The sequence below is a fragment of the Rhincodon typus genome, chromosome 1, assembly GCF_021869965.1.
Source record: "Rhincodon typus isolate 14 chromosome 1, sRhiTyp1.1, whole genome shotgun sequence".
Lineage (NCBI taxonomy): Eukaryota > Metazoa > Chordata > Chondrichthyes > Orectolobiformes > Rhincodontidae > Rhincodon > Rhincodon typus.
In genome coordinates, this window is record NC_063332.1 from 140,197,379 (window position 1) to 140,217,365 (window position 19,987).

A 19,987-nucleotide genomic window follows, 5' to 3' on the forward strand; every position below is an offset into this window, starting at 1 on the left:
CAGAAAAAGACCCATTTATTTCTACTCATCGTTTCCCATCTGCTAACCAATTTTCTATCCATCTCAAAACACTCCATCCAGTCCCATGCACTTTAATTTTACACATTAATGTTCTATATGGAACTTTGTCGAAAGCTTTGTGAAAATCCAAATAAACCACATTCATTGGTTCCTCAGTCAACTCCACTAGTATATCCTCAAAGAATTCAGATTTGTCTAATATGATTTCCCTTTTGTTAATCCATGCTGACCACATCAGATTCCATCACTGTTTTCTAAGTGCTCTGCTACAAAATCTTTGATAATGGATTAGTGTCATCCCTGGACTCAGCCTCCCTTTTAAATAATGGGGTTACATTACACACTGCCCAGTCTGTAGGAACTATTCCAGAGGATGAAGAATCTTGGAAGATGACTACCAATGTATCTACAATTTCTAGGGCCACTTCCTTAAGTACTCTGTGATGTAAATATCAGTCTCTTGGGAGTTATCAACCTTCGAACCCATCAATTTCTCCAACACCATTTCTCTATTAATACAGAGTTGTTTCAGTTCCTCCCTCTCACTAAACCCTATGTTCTCCATTATTTCTGGGGATATTTTGCACCCTCTTTGTGAAGGCTGAAGCAAAATATGAACTTACTTTGTCAGCCATTTCTTCGTTCCCATTATAAGTTCCACCTGTTTCTGGCTATAAAAGGCCTCCATTAGTTTTCATCATTTTTTTTTTCTTTACATACCTATAGAAACTTTTACAGCCAGTTCTTATGTTCCTCATAAGCTTACTCCCTTAATATGTTTTCCCCTTCTTAATCAATGCCTTGAGCCATCTTTGTTGACTTCTAAATTTTTCTCAATCCTCAGACATTGGTTTTCTTTCTTGCCAGTTTGTATACAGTTTTTGCATTTGATATTGTGTCTAACTTCCCTCATAAGCCACGGTTTGGCCATTGTTCTCATTGCACTCTTGTGCCAGACAGGAAAAAAAAATGTTTTTTTTAAAAGAGTAGATTTGTAGCTCGGGTTGTGGATGTTGTGGTTGGTTGGCTCGCCGAGCTAGTTTGTTGTTCCGCAGACATTTCATTACCCTGCTGGGTAACATCATCAGTGCAGCCTCCGATAAAGCGCTGTTGTATTTTCCTGACTGTTGATTAAACTATTTTTTTATTTTAAACTATTAAACTATTTTTTAAGCTATTTAAACTATTTAAACTGTTATTTGTCCGTTGAGCTAGATTACGTCACTTCCGGTTTTCCTTCGCAATGGAGCGTAAATGGCGTCTAGCTCTATGTCGGGCGGCACGGTGGCTCAGTGGTTAACACTGCTGTTTCACAGCACCAGGGACCTGAGTTTGATTCCAGCCTCAGGCGATTGTCTGTGTGGAGTTTGCACATTCTCCCCGTGTCTGTGTAGGTTTCCTCCAGGTGCTTCGGTTTCCTCCCACAGTCCAACGATGTGCAGGACAGGTGGACTGGCTATGCTAAATTGCCCATAGTGCCCAGGCATGTGCAGGTTAGGTGGGTTAGACATGGGAAAAGTAGGGGAATAAGTCTGGGTAGGATCCTCTCCGAAGGGGCAGTGTGGGCTTGTTGGGCCGAATGGCCTGTTTCCACACTGTAGGGATTCTATGATTCTATGTGTTTATTGATCGCTTTCTTGGGATCCTGGGACAGGCAAAGCAGAGACAAGCACGGGAATTCCTAGAAGCCTGGTACTCCACTAAGTAAGCATTCAATAAACACATAGAGCTAGATGCCATATACACTCCATTGCGAAGGAAAACTGGAAGTGAGGTAATCCAGCTCAACGAACATCTGCGTTTAAATAACAGGCGGTAAAACACAACAGCACTTCTTCGGAGGCTGCACTGATGATGTTACCCAGCGGGGTAATGAAACGTCTACAGAACAACGAACCAGCTCAGTGAGCCAAACAACCACAAGGAAAAAAAATTTTTGTAATTCATCAATTTGATCTTTGAATGTTTACCATTGCCTATCTACAGTCATTCCTTTCAGTAACATTTTCCAATCCATCATAGCCATCTCATAACTCATACCATCACAGTTGCCCTTGTTAAGACTCAGGACCCTAGTTTCAGAATCAACTACCTCACTCCCCATCACGATGAAGAATTCTATCATGGTATAGTCATTCATCCCCCAGGGTCTCTCACAACTGCATTATCAATTATTCCTTTCCATGGCATATTACCTAGTCTAAGATGGCCTGTTCTCTCGTCAGGATGCACCATCTATAAGACGCACGACAGAAATTCACCAAGGCTCCTTCCAAACCCACTGCCATCTAGAAGAGCAAGGGTAGTAGATACACGTGAACACCATCAACTTCAGGTTCCACTTCAAGCACTCACCATCTGAAGTTGGGAATATACCACTGCTCCTTCAGTGTCACCAGGTCAAAATTCTAGAACTCCTTCCTGAATGGCATTGCCTATTACAAATGGACTGTGGCAATTCAAGTAGGAAGGTAACCACTACCTTCTCAAGGGAAACTAGGGATGAGCAATAAATGCAGGCCCAACAATGTCCACATCGCATGAGTGAATAAAAAATACTGATCTCAAAGCTGAAGACATATAAACACTCAAGTAGATTACAGAAGAAACATTTGCTTTTTTGTTAATTCATTCATAATGAGGATGTCACAGTCTAGGCCAGCATTTATTGTCCATCCATAATTGCCCAGAGGGCAGTTGAGAGTCACATGCATTGCTGAGGGTCTGGAGTCATATGTAAGCGAGACCAGGTGAAGATGGCAGTTTCTTTCCCTAAAGGATATTCATGAACCAGATGTTTTTTTCCAACAATCAACAACGGATTCATGGTCGTTGTTAGACACTTAATTCAAGATTTTTATTGAATTCAAATTCCAACATCTGCCATGGTGGGATTGAACCAGTGTCCCCAGAACACTACCAGGGTGTCTGGATTAGCAATTTAGCAATAAAACCACGAGGCCATCACCTCACATAAATATGCTCAAATAATATTTTGGGCCAAAGAAAAATGTGCTGATCGAGTGGCATCATTGCTACCAAATTGTGGAGGTACCATTAATTCACGACACAATGTCTAACTTGAAGGAACAGTGTCAATTATGCTTTCGTTGGAATCACTGTGCAAAGACATGCAGTTCATCAACAAGGAAGGCTTCAGAGATTTGACACTTGGAGGTATCTCTTCCCAAGAGTGAGTTATGACATATACCTTCACAAATGACAAAGCACCAGGTCATTTTAAATAATGCTCAGTCGAGATTGCAGGCATTTCAGTAGCCCTTCTCATAATGTTGGCACATAGGTATCTATATTGATTGATAAACTTATCATCATTAATATTCATAGCTGCACCACACACTGTTCAAGCCGACAATGACTCCATTATTAGTCCATATTTGGGCACAGCCACAGGTCAACTATGCTATAAAAATGTTATGCTACAGAACTTCACAATCTATGTAGTTAAAGGCAAAGCTTAAAGATTTAAAATTTGCTAACTTATTCAAAAGGCTTGGCTTCATTTTGAATACCCTATAACGCACACGCGTTAATGTGATCAATGACACAACCCATGCAAAATAGCAGCCTTCCTTATTTACCAGATTTCTGGAAATTAAGGGGTGCTTTCATGTTCCTTATATCAAGATGTTAATTATGTCAATTCAACGAAATTTTATTCGGCTGCTTTTTGCAATCCATCTCAACATAACAAGTAAAAGCAGATCATTGAGTAAACCGACTCATCACCATGGATATTGAACCTAATCATTGCAAAGCAAAAATGGTGGATAACTCACAAGTTTAAGGTGGTAACGCTATCATTCCAAGTATCCACTTCTCACAATCCAAGAACAATCAGCACCAATACTCCAAAGCTTTCACAAAGTTCAATGTGTGACTTCCTCCAGTTCTAAGGAAGGGTCACCGGACCCAAAACGTTAACTCTTTTTCCTTCACAGATGCTGCCAGACTTGCTGAGCTTTGCCAGCAACTTTGTTTTTGTTGTTGTTGTTGTCAATGTGTGACAAGATTATCTTCAGATACTACCATTGCAACAACACTGATTTCTTATAGCTTTTGTTACTGAAGTGTTACTAAAGTACTAAAGTGTGCTTTAGTACTGTGGAAGCTACCATGGACTGAGTTCAACATCTATTACATTCCTGGAGATTGTTATGCAGTAATCAGGAGCGCACAAAACAACTTGATGATATCATTGTAAAACAAAAGGACAAAGCAGAGCATCATCAGAGATCATCAGCAGTGCTCAACCGATGTTTGATGCTCAAAAAGGGAAATGTACATTTGTGGCTTCTGAAAATGAGTGTTTCTAGAATATAAAATTACAACAACTGGAGCCTAAAGCCTACACATAATATCAAAGCTACCCATGTGTTTCTGATCCTATATAACATGAAAGAATTGACATTATTCCTCAGTAGTACTAACTTTTATCACAAATTTGTTCCTAAGTATGCAGAGATCATGACTCCACTTCACAAAAAAGCTGCGCAATGAGAATAAACAATTGCACAGCAAACAGCTTTTAATACATTAACAGAGAAGATAACATCATCAATCATTCTGCATTTAAAGCCACATGGATTAACATGTGTCACATCAGATGCAACAGATGCAGTTGTGGAGCTGTGTTCCCATGGTAGACTGAAGGAAGAAAACATCTAATCACATCATACTTATTGTTGGAAACTGAACCCAAATACTCTCCTGGAGACTGGGAATCAGTAGCATCAGTAGTATCTGTTAACAAATAGCTTGTGAACATTAACACTTGTATCTTTATGGTAGAACATTCAAATTCCTCACAAAACACCAAGCTCTGACTACATTGTTAGACAACTCAGGATCTGGCTATCGTCTTCTATGCATGTACAGGTGGTCAGATCATCTTCGTTCGTCCAAATTTCAGGTCAAACATCTCGTAGATTCATGCAGACAAGTAGCTGATATGTTTAGTTGCACTTCTACTGCAGCTTTAGAAACAGCAAAATGACTTGAAACTCTGAAGCCAGCATGATCTCAGTGAATTAAAATGCAACCACAAAAAATTGACCACATAGTACAGAATGTAAGCAAATACTCAAAAGCTGAATTGGGTCACAAAATGGAGGAAGAACCAGTTCCATAGTGCAAAGTATGAACAATGAACTCACAGCATTTGACGACAACTGTATCAATCATTGAATGTGAATGGTTATCTCAGAAGTGCTACAGTAATGTGTATGGCGTTGGGATTTTGCCATGAAGAATGTCCAGTGGTTTTTAACAGGAAACAATGAACTCATGAAGCAGACTGGTGGCCAACAATTAGTCACCTCAAAGAAGAGCTCATTTGATCTTCATAGCTAAAATGCTCAGTGCTAATCTGTTAAACCATGCTCCATACTTTTATAATTGATCACACGGTCACAAAAACAACAGCAACAAATCCAAATAGATATTTTTTCAGAGAAGTATAAGCAGTCTCTAGTAACAAATGCTTTTTGCTTTTAATCATTAGTCACAGAATTCCCATCAAGCAGGAGGTCATCGTTTGCTCCATTATAAGACCATAAGTAATAGGAACAGCAGTAGACATTCGGCCCTTTGAGCCTGCTCTGCCATTCAGCAAGATCACAGCTGATCTGACATTGCTCACGTCCACTTTCCTGCCCTTTCTCCATAACCCGGATTCCCTGACTGATCAAGAATCTTTCTATCCCATCCTGAAATATACGCAAGGAGCCTACCCCCACAGCTCTCTGTGGCAAGGAGTTCCAAAGACTCAGAACTCTGAGCGAAGAAATTTCTCATCTCAGTCTTAAATTGGCACCCCTTTACTCTGGGACAATGTCCTTTGGTCCTAGACTATATGATGAGGAGAAACATCCTCTTAGCATTTACCCTGCCAAGTCCCTTAAGAATCCTATATGTTTCAGAGAGATCACCTCTCATTCTTCTAAATTCCAACAAGTAGATTCCCAACCTTTTCAACCTTTGCTCATAAGACATCTGTTCGCTGAATAAGCTTTAAAACTCAATGCCAATCTCCTGTCTTTGCCTTGCATCTCTTCACATTGTTTCTATTCAACTAATCAACTGATCATCTAATTCCCTCTTGAATGTCCCAATATTGAACGTGCCTCCTCTACATGTCCAGACAGTGCATTCCAGAATCTGCAGATGCTGGAATCAAGCACAGAGGTAGGCCAGACCTCCCCGATCTTATAGAAACCAGGAACCAAGGTCTGACCAGCACAGGAACAAGACCTGACCTCACAGTGACCCAACATCGAGGAAGCCTAACTGAAACAGCCACAAGACCACCCTGGAAAGCTCAAGAATGCGACTGGTGCCCAGGACCCCGTCGGGAGCACTTTCCAAAGGGAATTGAGGGACTGCTGTGTGCTGTGTTTTACAGAGACATGGCTCACCCTTGCTGCACCTGACTGTGCCCTACATAGAAACATAGCAAATAGGTGCAGGAGTAGGCCATTTGGCCTATCAAGCCTGGGCCACCATTCAATATGATTATGGCTGATCATACAATTTCAGTATCCCATTCCCGCTTTATCTCTATATGCCTTGATCCCATGAGCTGCAATGGCCACATCCAGCTCCCTGTTGAATATATCTAATGAACTGGCCCCAACAGCTTCCTTTGGGAGAGAATTCCACAGGTTCTCTGTGTGGAGACATTCTTCCTCATTTCAGTCCTGAATGGCTTACCCCTTATTCTTAGACTGCGACCTCTAGCTCTGGACTTCCACAACATCGGGAACATTCTTCCTGCATCCAGTCTGTCCAGTCCCATCAAGATTTTATATGCTTCTACGAGATTCCCCCCCTTTTTTCTAAATTCCAGTGAGTACATGCCCGGTTGATCCAGTCTTTCCTCATATGTGAGTCCTGCCATTCCAGGAATCAGTCTTATGAACCTTCACTGGACTTCCTCAAAAGCAAGAATGTCATTCCTCATACTACGAGACCAAAACTGCACACAATACTCAAGATGTGGCCTCATCAAGGCCCTGTACAAAGGCAGCAAGATATCCTTATTCTGATACTCAAATCCTCTTGCTTTGAAGGAGAGTATGCCATTAGCTTTCTTCAACGCCTGCTACACCTACAATCTAACCTTCAGCGACTGTTCCACCATGACACCCAGGCCTCACTGCACCTCATTTTTTCCTAAATTTCCATCATTCACTTAATAATCTGCCTTCCTGTTTTTGCGACCTGAGGGTTTCTGAGTTCACCTAATGGACTGCTCGGCATCCTGGGGAAAGGCAAGGGGGAGTGGGGTCTGCATGCTAATCAACATCACCTGGTGCTCAGATATGGTTACCATGACGAGTTATTGCTCCCTGGACCTAGAATATCTTACAGTAAAGTGCCGTCCCTATTGCATGCCACACAAGGCAAGTCAGGGCAGGACTTATACACTTAATGGTAAGATTCTATGGATTGTTGCTGAACAGACAGACCTTGGATTGCAGGTTCATAGATCCTTGAAAGTGGAGTTGTAGGTAGACAGGATAGTGGAGAAGGCATTTGGTATGTTTGTCTTTATTGGTCAGTGCACTGAGTGAAGGAGTTGAGAGGTGATGTTGCGGCTGTGCAGGGCATTGGTTAGGCCACTTTTGGAATACTGCATGCAATTCTGGTTTCCCTGCTATAGGAAGGATGTTGTGAGACTTGAAAGGGTTCAGAAAAGATTTACAAGGATGTTGCCAGGGTTTGAGCTACATGGAGAAGCTGAACGGACAGGGTCTATTTTCCCTGGAGTGTCAGAGGCTGAGGGGTGATCTTATACAGGTTTATAAGATCATGAGCGGCTTGGATAAGATGAATAGACAGGTCTTTTCCCTGGGGTGAGGGAGTCCAAAACTAGTGGGGAAAAATTTAAAAGGAACCTAAGGGGAAACTTTTTCACACAGAGGGTGATATGTGTATGGAATGAGCTGCCAGACAAAGTGGTGGAGGCTGGTACAATTACATTTAAAAGGCATCTGGATAGATTTATGAATAGGACGGGTTTACAGGGATATGGACCAAATGCTAGCCAATAAGACTAGACTTATTTAGGATATCTGATTGATATGGACGAGTTGGACCAAAGGATCCGCTTCTGTGCTGTACATCTCTATGACTCTATGCCTCTAAGTTCACCTTCACTATCCTGACAGTGGTCTACATCTCACTCCATGTAGAAATTGAGTCTACTTGATGAAATATACAAAGCCATAAACAGTCCTGAGACAGAATACCCTGGGGTCTTGTTCATTGTAGCTGGTGACTTCAACCAGGCTAACCTCAAGAATGTGCAATCAAAGTATCATCAACACATTTCCTGTACCAACAGAGGTCTAAACATTCTTGACCATTGTTATACAACCATCAAAGATGCCTATCACTCCATCCCCCATCTGCATTTTGGAAAATCAGATCACAGTGCTGTGCTCCTCCACCCAGCTTACCAGCAGAAAATAAAGCGTGAATACTCAGTACAGAAAGCAATGCAGCAATGGTCTGAGATAACGGAAGGGTTTCTACAGGACTGCTTCGAGTTGGTGGACTGGTCCATATTCAAGAGCTCAGCGGCCAATCCGAATGAGTGTGCCACTACCGTCACAGACTTCATTAGGAAGTGTGTAAAAGAGAGCATGCCGAAGAAATTAAACCATGGATAAACTGGGAGATCCACTCCCTACTGAAGTCCAGATCTGAGGCATAAAAATCGTGCAACCCTGAACAGGATATCCAGGTACTACCTTCGTAAGGTTAGAGATACCAAGAGTCAATACCAAACTAAGTTCGAGACCTAGACCAACCACACAGACACTCATCATTTGTGGCAAGGCTTATATGACATAACAGGCTACAAAGCGAAGTCAAACAGAGTCGTGGACAACAGTGCATCCCTACCCAACAAGCTTAATGCATTCTATGCTCACGTTGAACATAAGGTCAGTGAAACAATGTCAACTGTCCCAAAATTCTCAGATGCATCTGTACCCACAGTCACCATCGCAGACATTAGATTGGCCTTCTTCAGGGTGAACCCACAGAAAGTGACTGGCCTGGATGGAGTCCCCAGCCATGCACTCAGATTCTGTGCAGATCAGCTGGAGGGAGTATTAACAGACATCTTTAACCTCCCCTCACTATAATCTGAAGTCCCCACCTGCTTCAAGAGGACCACTATCAGCCCCATACCAAAGAAAAATCATGCAGCGTGCCTCAATGACCATGCCCAGTGGCTCTGATCTCCATAATTATGAAGTGCTTTGAGAGTTTAATCATGGCTCATATCAACTCCAGCCTACCAAATTTCCTTGATCCTTTGCAAGTTGCCTACCAGTGCAACAGGTCCACAGCAGATACCATCTCCCAGGCCGTACACTCATCCCTGGAACATCTGGATAACAAGGACACCTACATCAGAGATAGTAAGAACTGCCGATGCTGGAGTCAGAGATAACAGTGTGGAGCTGGAGTAATACAGCAGGCTAGGCAGCATCAGAGGAGCAGGAAAGCTGATGTTTCGGGTCGGGACCTTTCTTCAGAAATGGGGGAGGGGGAAGGGGCTTCTGAAATAAATAGAGAGAGGAGGGGTGGGGATGGGGAAAGTAGGTGGGATGGTGATAGGTGAATGCAGGTAGGCAGTGGTAGGGATTGGTCAGTGAGGTGGGAACAGCAGATAGGTGGGAGAGAAGACAGACAGGTCAAGCAGGCGGGGAGTCCTACTTATTGACTACAGTTCCACCTTCAACATCATAATCCCAAACAAAGTCGTCTCTAAACTCTAAAACCAAGGTCTCTGCTGCCCCCTCTGTAACTGGAACTTCAACTTCCCAACACACAGACCGTAATCAGTAAGAATAGGTGATAACACCTCCTCCACCATAATTCTTAACACTAGTTTCCCGCAAGACTGCGTACTCAGCCCCCTGCTATACTCCTTATACACTCATGATTGTGTGGCCAAATTCCACTCCTACTCCATTTACATGTTTGCTGACAATATCACCATCAAACAATAATAAGACAGAATACCGGAAAGAGATTGAGTGCTCATGGTGTAAAGGCAACAATCTCTCCATCAACGTCAGCCAAACAAAGGAGATGGTCATTGATTTCAGGAAGTGGAGTGAATGGCATGCCTCTGTCTGCATTATTGGTACCAAGATGGGGATGATGGAGAATGTCAAGTTCCTGGGAGTGATGATCACCAACAATCTGTCCTGGTCCACTCACGTCAACGCAATGGTCAAGAAAGCACAACAACATCTCTACTTCGTCAGGAGGCTAAGGAAATGCGACATTTCCACAAGGACTCTTACCAATTTTTATAGATACACCATAGGAAGCATCCTATCTGGATGCATCACAGTGAGGCATGGCAACTGCGCTTCCCAAGACCACAAGAAACTACAGAGAGTCGTGAACACAACCCAGTCCATCCATTTACTCCATCTATACTACCCACTGCCTCAGGAAAGCAACCAACATACTCAAAGGCCCCTCCCCACCCTGGTTATAGTCTCTTCCACCCTCTTCTGTCAGGCAGAAGATATAACAGTTTGAATACAAGTACAAGTAGATTCAAAAGCAGCTTCTTGGACCGCTCTTGTCAGACTTTTGAATGGATCTCTGAAATGTTAATTCAGCTCTTTTTCTCTGCACCTCCACTGTAACACTGTATTGTGCAGTCTGTTCTGTTACCCTGATGCACTTTGTATGGTATGAGTTGCCTGTACAAACAACACTTTTCACGATATCTCGGTACGTGACAACAATAAATCAATCAATCAGTAACTGTGTAAAAGGTTTTCTCCTCACACCACATTTGCCATTTTTCCCATGGTGCACTATTGATCGTTACAGGAAAGGATCCAGGCTCCCCACATTGTTAGATGATTTTCAATAAAGGGGATTCTACAAAATCAGTGTCTATGTCCCAATGAATAAAAAAAGATAAAATTCATCCTGATCACACAGGCTGCCTCCTATAGTCCCCAGCATCACAAATACCAGTCTGGAGACAATACAGTTTGATTCAAGTGATAGAAACAGCTTTAAATCAAGATGCAGCTGAAGGTACTGGGTATAGCAAGGCTATGAGCTCAAACAACATTCTGGCTCTCATACTTAAGACTTACGAGACTGAACTAGATGCACACCTAGTCAGGCCTGTTCCAGTTTCCTTACAGCACCAGAATTTACCTGGAATGTGGAAAATTGCTCAGGTTTGTCCTGTCCATAAGTAGCAGGACAAATTTACTCTGTCAAGTACTACCCTATCAGCTCACTCTAAACTATCAGCAAAGGTGTTGTTGACACATCTAGAAGGCAGCACTTACTCATCAACATACTGCTCACTGATGCTGTTTGGTCCAAAAATAAACTAAATAACTGAATTCAAGAGCTGAGCTCTAGATATCAGAGTAGCATTTGACCCAGCACGGAATCAAGCAGCACTAGCAAGATTCAATTCAGTGGCACTGAAGATGCACTGTGCTAACTTACAAAGCCTCCTTCAATAGTCACATCCAAGCCCATGGCCTCTTCATCAAAAAGGAGAACAGCAGACTATGTCCTGACATGGAACAGTGTAGTTGTTCCTTCACTCTTCTGGAGTCAAAAGCCTGGAATTCCAACACTAACGACACTGTGGATGTACCATCATTGACAGTAGCAGTTCAAGAAGCTGGATCATCAATATCTGTTCAAGGGCAATAGGGATAGATAAAGAATGCTGCCCTTGCCAAAGGCACTTTATGTCCAAGAATGATTAAAAATATTCTAACATATCCTTCTCTTGTAACATTCACTTCATGATATAGTTCTAAGATTTTTATCTGAATTGTTAAACCAGTCATTTATTCCACATTTAAGAATCAGTCCTTTCAAACCATTTGGAAGGCTTAGAGATTCTGAGGACTAAATCCAATAACCTCCAAAAAGTTACACAGGGAATCTGATGTGAGATTAAACATGGCCTTTGGCTGTAATGCAGACAGAATGCCATTTTCATGCTGCCTGTTCATTTACATCATTTTTGCATCCAGCAAGCATAGAACACATTTTTGATTAGCTGTGCTCACCAAATCAATACTTGCTCACATTAGAATAGAACTAGCCTGCATCTCTCCGAAGTGCTGTCTGGAGCAGGTGCTCACACTCTAGGCACAAAATCTGACTTCAAAAACATAGAAAGCTAAAGATGGGAGGGAAGAGTTGCTCAATCTTCCAGCTACCGCACTGGAATCTTATTCGAGCAGAGTGGAAGAAGAGACATCTGCAATCCACACTAGGCCTTCCAAAAAAGCAGGTGTAACAGTTTGTTGTGGAGGAAAATGCTTCAAATCCAAATCAGGACAACCAGAATGTAGTGCCACAAGAAGCTCAATGACTTCTTGCATGCGGTCAACTGAAAGTTGCCACCCAGGTTGATATCCCTGAAAGTTGCCAGCCAGGTTGACATCCCTGAAAGTTGCCACCCAGGTTGATAAGGTTGTTAAGAAGGCATATGGTGTGTTAGGTTTTATTGGTAGAGGGATTGAGTTTCGCAGCCATGACGTCATGTTGCAGCTGTACAAAACTCTGGTGCAGCCGCACTTGGAGTATTGCATACAGTTCTGGTCACCGCATTATAGGAAGGATGTGGAAGCTTTGGAAAGGGTGCAGAGGAGATTTACCAGGATGTTGCCTGGTATGGAGGGAAGGTCTTATGAGGAAAGGCTGAGGGACTTGAGGCTGTTTTCGTTAGACAGAAGAAGGTTAAGAGGTGACTTAAGAGAGACATATAAGATGATCAGAGGATTAGATAGGGTGGACAGTGGGAGCCTTTTTCCTCGGATGGTGGTGGCTAGCACGAGGGGACATAGCTTTAACTTGAGGGGAGATAGATATAGGACAGATGTCAGAGGTAGGTTCTTTACTTAGAGAGTAGGAAGGGCGTGGAATGCCCTGCCTGCAAAAATAGTAGACTCACCAACTTTAAGGGCATTTAAATGGTCATTGGATAAACATATGGATGATAATGGAATAGTTTAGGTTAGATGGGCTTCAGATTGGTTTCACAGGTCGGCGCAACATCGAAGGCCGAAAGGCCTGTACTGCGCTGTAATGTTCTATGTTCTATGTTCTATGCATGTTTAAATGTCATTTCCTACCAATCAGACCTCTATCCTCAGTCACATCCATCACTGCCAACAACCATTGTCAATCAGGACTAAAAATAGACATGTGGACATATCATTGAACCCTCCCACAATTAGTATTACTGCAAATCTCAAACACATTTTTCACAGCTTATATACACTGCCAGCTACTCAACTGTGACAGCCACATCACCCAGATCTATTGAATCACACTCAATGAAATGACAGTGACCCCATGAGACTGGCCCAATTTACTCAATAGAAAGCTGATGGCAACCCTGTTGTCATTATCCTCATGTCATCATAGCTCCTGGAGTCTTCATAATGAGGATTTCACCTCCAAGTGCAGCCAATCAATCGAAGTGCTGAAAGCTCTACATAACCAGCAGTGCAACTGGGAGTGATGGCCATTTCTGGGATTGCAGCAGCTGGAGGAAAGGTAAGAGGTGATCTCACCAGACCCAGTCAGGCACACCCACAAGGAGATGGAGAGGGTGGGAAGGGTTTCAGTGTACCGGGCAGGGGGAGGGGAGATTTCCAAGCTACTCATGGATGTCTCCATCGGACAATCCCCTAACCTGCAGAGTGCTCCCAATAATTAGCTTAAGAGTTTTAGTTGGCGTCAGGACAGGAAGGACAACCACAACATTCTCTGCCCCCAACCTAATCAAAGGCAGTCAGGAAAGTGACAGGACCCCCATTCTTCATTTTCCTACCCAACCAAATGCCCCCATCACCCCTACCCTCCTATCTCCTTCCTGAGAGAATGTAAAGGACCATTATGTTGCACCTACTGACACACTTCCACCTCTGGTATCGACCAAGATGGAATATAATCAGAGTCAGCAAGAACCAACCAGAAGAGGAGAAGCACCAATGCATATCCTAATCATCATGACGGGGATGATGATGACTATTATTGGAACCGTCAGTGCTGAGGCTACGGCCAACAGCAAGTCTGTATCCTGTATAAGACGACTGTAACCTCATATGTAATCTTCCTTCTCAGGGCCTAATTCCTCATATTACAATTTCCACTTACATACAATATGTAGATTACATAGATTACTTCCTCCACACTCACTAGAAACCTACCCCTGTACCTTTTCCTTTCAGATATCCAACATTTGCAAGCTGATAAGAAACGAGAAGAACACCCAGAAGAGAATTTGACGAAGGCCTAGTCTCACTTGATTTCACACTCACAGTGACCTTTTCAGTGACTCACACTGCATGTATCTTGGAGGATAGATAAAAGGTGGTATCTGTACATAATGCGACACTGAGAACAAGTGTACAGCAGTTATACCAGATTGAAAAGTCAATACAAATGCCTGCCCATTGGAGAGGGAGGCCATATGTGGGATCTACCACAAAGGATTCAGATGAGCACTTCGATGATCATTCACAGTAAAATGCCTGACAAAATGAGAAGCCTATCAGAAAGCCCATGTTTAATGCAATGGAGCATGGAGAAGCCCCATAGCAACTTGGCACCAGTCATTTTGCAGTGCTTGAAGGTATAAACCTCTCAGTGGGGAAGCACTGACCAGCTCTGTTGACTATTACTGTTAGCATACACCTGGATCTTGCGTAGTATCTGTGGAGCTGAATGAAAACGGCCAATGTTTCAGGTCACTGACCTTTCAGCAGAACTCACATCATTAACCAACAATGTTAACTGTTTTTCCCTCCACAAAGGTTGCCAGGCCTGCTGAGTCTTTCCATGATTTTCTGTCCTGTGTCTCAAATTTCAAGCACATGCAGTACATACAGTACATGATGACCGATAACTCAGCTTCCACTATTGAACAACTAGCTTCCATCAAAGATCTGAGTGCTACACTGGAAGTTCACACTGAAGTCACACAAGGTCAGCTTAACCTGTGTCAGACTCAGTCTGCTGTTATCATGGGTGCAAATAACTGTGTTCAAAAATGCTTGGAAGGTGCCATAGCAATCTGTCCTGGTAATGATTACTAGGATTACCGAGATACCACCTCAGGGCCAGAAGTGGCAGTAGCTCCAAGGAAAGTGGGTCTGCTGTTCTCTCAATGGAATGCTTCATTTGTCTTCCATACCTACCATTCTACCAGTGCCCTTGTGTTGCCTGTCAATCAGGCAAGTTGACTGCTGTCCCACATGCCCACAGACTACAGGGCACCACAGGTACTGCATATCCTTGATCCAAATGTGCGCTCATAATCAATGCTAATAGTAATAGTCTATCGGTGAATGGGCAAAGAGAGCATTGTACTTACTGTTACTATAGCATAAGCTTAAATTCTTCACATATACATCATGCTCCATTCTTTATCCTCCCCTTCTGATTCCACCTCTGCCTCCCCCTCTTCCTGCATCTCAACTCTTCATTTGATAGCCTGATGGAGGGAAGTTTGCAGTTTTGTTCTGCAGGAGCTGGTGCGTTAGGAGCACTTTTTGATGTAAATGACATGGGATTGGGTACACAGTGCATCATTTCAAAATTTGCAGACAGCATGAAACTTGAAAATATAAAAAACAACGAGGAGGGCTGAAACATGCATCAGCACTGCATGAACTGGAAAATGGGAAGATGCAGGGGATGTACAATTTAAGGGAAGTGTGATGTTGATAGGAAGAATGAGAGAGGCAATAAAAACTAATAATACAGGAACCAAAATGCTTGGGAGATGTGTGTGTATAAAGGTATGAGGCAAATTAAGAAAGCGATAATAAAACAGAGAGCCTTGACATCACAAGCAGAGGGACAGAGTGAAAAAGCTGGTGATAGGAAGGTCACATGCTTCTGGATACCTAACCATAGAAATGGGCATAAATAAATGGTCTGTTCGCCTCATATGCTACTTGATCTAGGAAGGGAACTAAAGGAGAAGAGTACACAATAAGAAAAATGCGATATAGGAGCAAATTACTGCAGATACTGGAATCTATTCTGTAAACCCAAAATGCTGGACAAAATTTGATACCTTTTGTACATGACTAATTGAGCCCAATTGGAGTATTGTGCACAACTTTGGCACCATACGTTAGGAAGAATGCCATGGCCTTAGGGAGTGTGGAGGGAAGATTTACCAAAGTAAAGCCAGGAATGAGGGACTTCGATTCAGAAGACAGACTAGAAAAAGTAGGTTTGATCTCTTTACAGATGACGTTAAGGAGATATCTAATTGAGATGCTCTAAATCAAGAAGGGTATTGATAGAATAAATAAGGAGAAAATATTTTTGAGAGGTAGAAAGGTCAATAATCAGAAGATACAGATGATAAAGATGATACTGATGATAAAGAGCAAAAATGAGAGAAGTAAATTTTTATGCAACTAGACATTTTGATCTAGAAAACATTGCCTGGAATAGTTGAGGAAGCAGATTCCAACAGTAATTTTTAAGAGAAATGAATAAAAATGTGAAAGGCAAATTCTTTCATGGCTACAAAGACAGAGCCAGTGAATGGGAGTAAACAGACAGTCTTTCAAAACTTTGATACAAGTAAAATGGATAGCACTATGATTCTATGTTTTTATGGCCATCAGTTTCCTTAATGAAAAAACATCATGGTACATTAAACTTTCCTGAGAATGTATTCTCAAGGACTGTGAACAACAAGCAGAAATCAGTGTAAACAACAAAGCACCTAGGAAAGCATGGAACTTCTTTAATGCTTGAAAATTTAAGCTTCTTGTATTTCAAAAAGCGCAATCAAGGGAATTTTTCAATTCTAGAAATATCTCATTGTGATATTGTAAAATACAACCAGTATTACTTATGTTACCTAGAAGAAAGTGTACTGGCAGAGACTGGGCTTCTGGTTTTGATTTTGTTAATCAGCGATTCTCTTAAAGTGATCATTGCCATTATGAATATTTTTTATAAACGATCCAGAATTTCTGCAGGAATGCATAGTTGACTATCCATTCACGGCATATTAAATTACGTTACTGTTCTTCATTCATCTCCTATCTCAAAAGCAATAATTTTCTTTACTAAAAGTTTGTTCTACCTATATCTGAGAAGGAGACACTCACTTGCACAATCCATTTTCTGGTTCCTCAAGTCCGAATCTTTCATCGAAGGTTAGCTGTATTTGCATATTTTCATCAGCTGCTATTAATCTCCACACCAGCACCACATCCCGAGGATAACTCTGAGGAAATCGTGGACTCTGCACAAATCCATCCTCTGATATTGTGATAATTTTTTCATGCTGATGATCATGTACTCCTAATTCAATTAAAAAAAAGGCCAATGTAATTGTAATTGTAAACGCAAAACAGGGGGATCTTAAATCTCAGCCATGACCAATGGATATTACTTTACTTCATTTTGTCAGTTATAAATTAGTCTGGTAATAACAAACATGAATCTCACAACAGCTATCCAATAAATGATAATAATACAAGAGAACCAGACCTCTATTGAAACATTTATAATCTGGAATGTATTGAACCATTTTCTATACCATAATATTTTTACCAGGTATAAAGTTTCCTCTTGATGATTGGCATGGGGCCTAAACTTTTATCACATACTTGGCAAAAGCAAAAATGTTGAAAAAATAAATAACACATGCTGTTAGGATTTTCAGAGTTTGCCATCAATGAGAACTAGACACTTGAGGTTTCAAAAAGAAAAAAACCATTTATTCTTCTTCCTGCTGTTTTGAAGATTGACTGCAAACGTCAAAAGTATATCTTGTAAAAAAAAATTTTCAAAAGTTTAGCATTTGTTATTCTATAAAAATCATTCAAAACTAATTTGTGTGTTATTTAACCTTGAACACATTTCTGAGGGTTTTATTCCACCTTTAAATAATAATTTTTTTTGAAAATTGAGATTGTTCTTCTTGAAAATCTGAATGGAATGTTCTTAAGCCTTTTTGGCGCAGTGAAACTTCTTGCACTGAAATCACAACTTACATCAGAAAACTGAAGTGTATCACCCAGCCATCAGACTCTCAACATTTTAAGATTTGCATGATGAACATTTGTACCACTGAAGGTAAAATGCATTTGCAAATCAGTTTTCTTCATAATCAGCTAATCTATAGACTATTTAATACTGGGAGCGAAGTTGAACAAAACTACAATACAGAATAGGTGCTTCAGCCCACCAATTTCTGATTCCTTATTTAGACCCTCTACTTATTGTCCATGTGCAGTATCTATCCCTCTGTTCACCTCACATTCATGTGTCTTTCAATTATGCCTTAAACATTGCTAATGCGTATGCTTCCACCACCTCCACTGGCAGTACGTTCCAGGCACCCAACACCAGCAGTGTGAAAAAGTTTCCCCACACTTCTCTAAACTTTCTCCCTCTCACCTTGAATCTGTGCCATCCTGCAGTTGGCTTTTCCACCCAGGGTAGATAGTCAGAGGCTATTCCCCAATCTATGTCTCTCATAATTTTGTAGATCTCTATCAGGTCACCCCCTCAGCTTCTGTCATTCCAGAGAAAACAATCCGAATTTATCCAATCTCTCCTCATAGCTAAAACCCTCCAAACAAGGCAACATTCTGGTAAACCTTCTCTACAACCTCTCCAAAGCATCCACATTCTTCTGTAGTGTGGCGACCAGAACGGCACATAATATTCCAAATGTGGCCTACCTAAAGTTTTGTACAGCTATAACAATAATTAGCCAACTTTTATATTCAATGCCCTGGCTGATGAAGGCAAGCATGTGGTATGCCTTCTTGATCATCTTATCCACCTATGTTGCCACTTTCAGGGATCTGTGGTCTTGTATGCCCAGTTTCCTCTGTATGTCAAAGCTCCTAATGGTTCTGCCATTTATTGTATGATTTGTACCTGAATTTGATTTTCCAAAATGCATCCTCTCGCACTTGTCTAGATTAAACCACATCTGCCATTTCTCTGCCAAAATTTGCCATCTATCTATTTCCCATTGCATTCCTTGACAATCTTCCTCACTATCTGCAACTCTGCCAATTTTGGTGTCATTTGCAAATTTACTAATGAGACAACCTACATTTTCCTCCAGATCATTTGTTAATATTACAAACAACAGAAGAAGGGTCCAGACCTGAAACACCAGCTTTCCTGTTCCTCTGATGCTGCTTCGCCTGCTGTGTTCAACCAGCTCTACACCTTGTTATCTCAGATTCTCCAGCATCAGCAGTTCCTACTATCTCAGTCCCAGCACTGATCCCTGCAATGATGAATAGTTACTGATCTACATTCTGAAAAGCACCATTCCACCACTACTCTCTATCTTCTGTGACCAAGCCATTTTGTATCCACCTAGCCAGCTCAACTCAGATCCTATGAGACTGTTCTTTCTTTATCAGTCTGCCACGAGGTACCTTATCATTTGCCTTACTATAGTCCATGTAGACAACATCCACTGCCCTTCCCTTATCACTCATTCTTGCTATCTCCTCAAAAAACTCATTCAAGTTGATGAGACATGACCTTCCCCATACAAACCCATGCTGCCTATCACTAAATAAAAACCAAAAGAACTGTGGATGCTGTAAAATCAGGAACAAAAACAAAATTGCTGGAAAAGCTCAGCAGGTCTGGCAGCATCTGTGAAGGAGAAAACAGAGTTAACGTTTCGGGTCTGAGAACTCTGAGGAAGGGTCTGTTAACTCTGTTTTCTCCTTCACAGATGCTGCCAGACCTGCTGAGCTTTTCCAGCAACTTTGTTTTTGTTCCTGCCTATCATTAACAAGTCCATTTGCTTCCGAATGTGAATAAATCCTGTCTCTCAGTATCTTCTCCAACAACATGTCCCCACCACTAACATCAGGCTCAGAGGCCTGTAATT

General features: G+C 41.7%; 1 protein-coding gene across 3 annotated transcripts in view; it reads right to left on the minus strand.

The window, feature by feature from the left end:
• pdgfc (platelet derived growth factor c) overlaps nt 1-19,987 on the minus strand; it is a 403,296-nt gene that overhangs the window by 250,451 nt on the left and 132,858 nt on the right. For all 3 annotated transcript variants that reach the window (XM_048605484.1, XM_048605496.1, XM_048605489.1), the window contains one exon: nt 17,220-17,415. In XM_048605484.1, the coding sequence (XP_048461441.1) occupies nt 17,220-17,415 (196 nt within the window). The remainder of the gene's footprint in view (nt 1-17,219; nt 17,416-19,987) is intronic.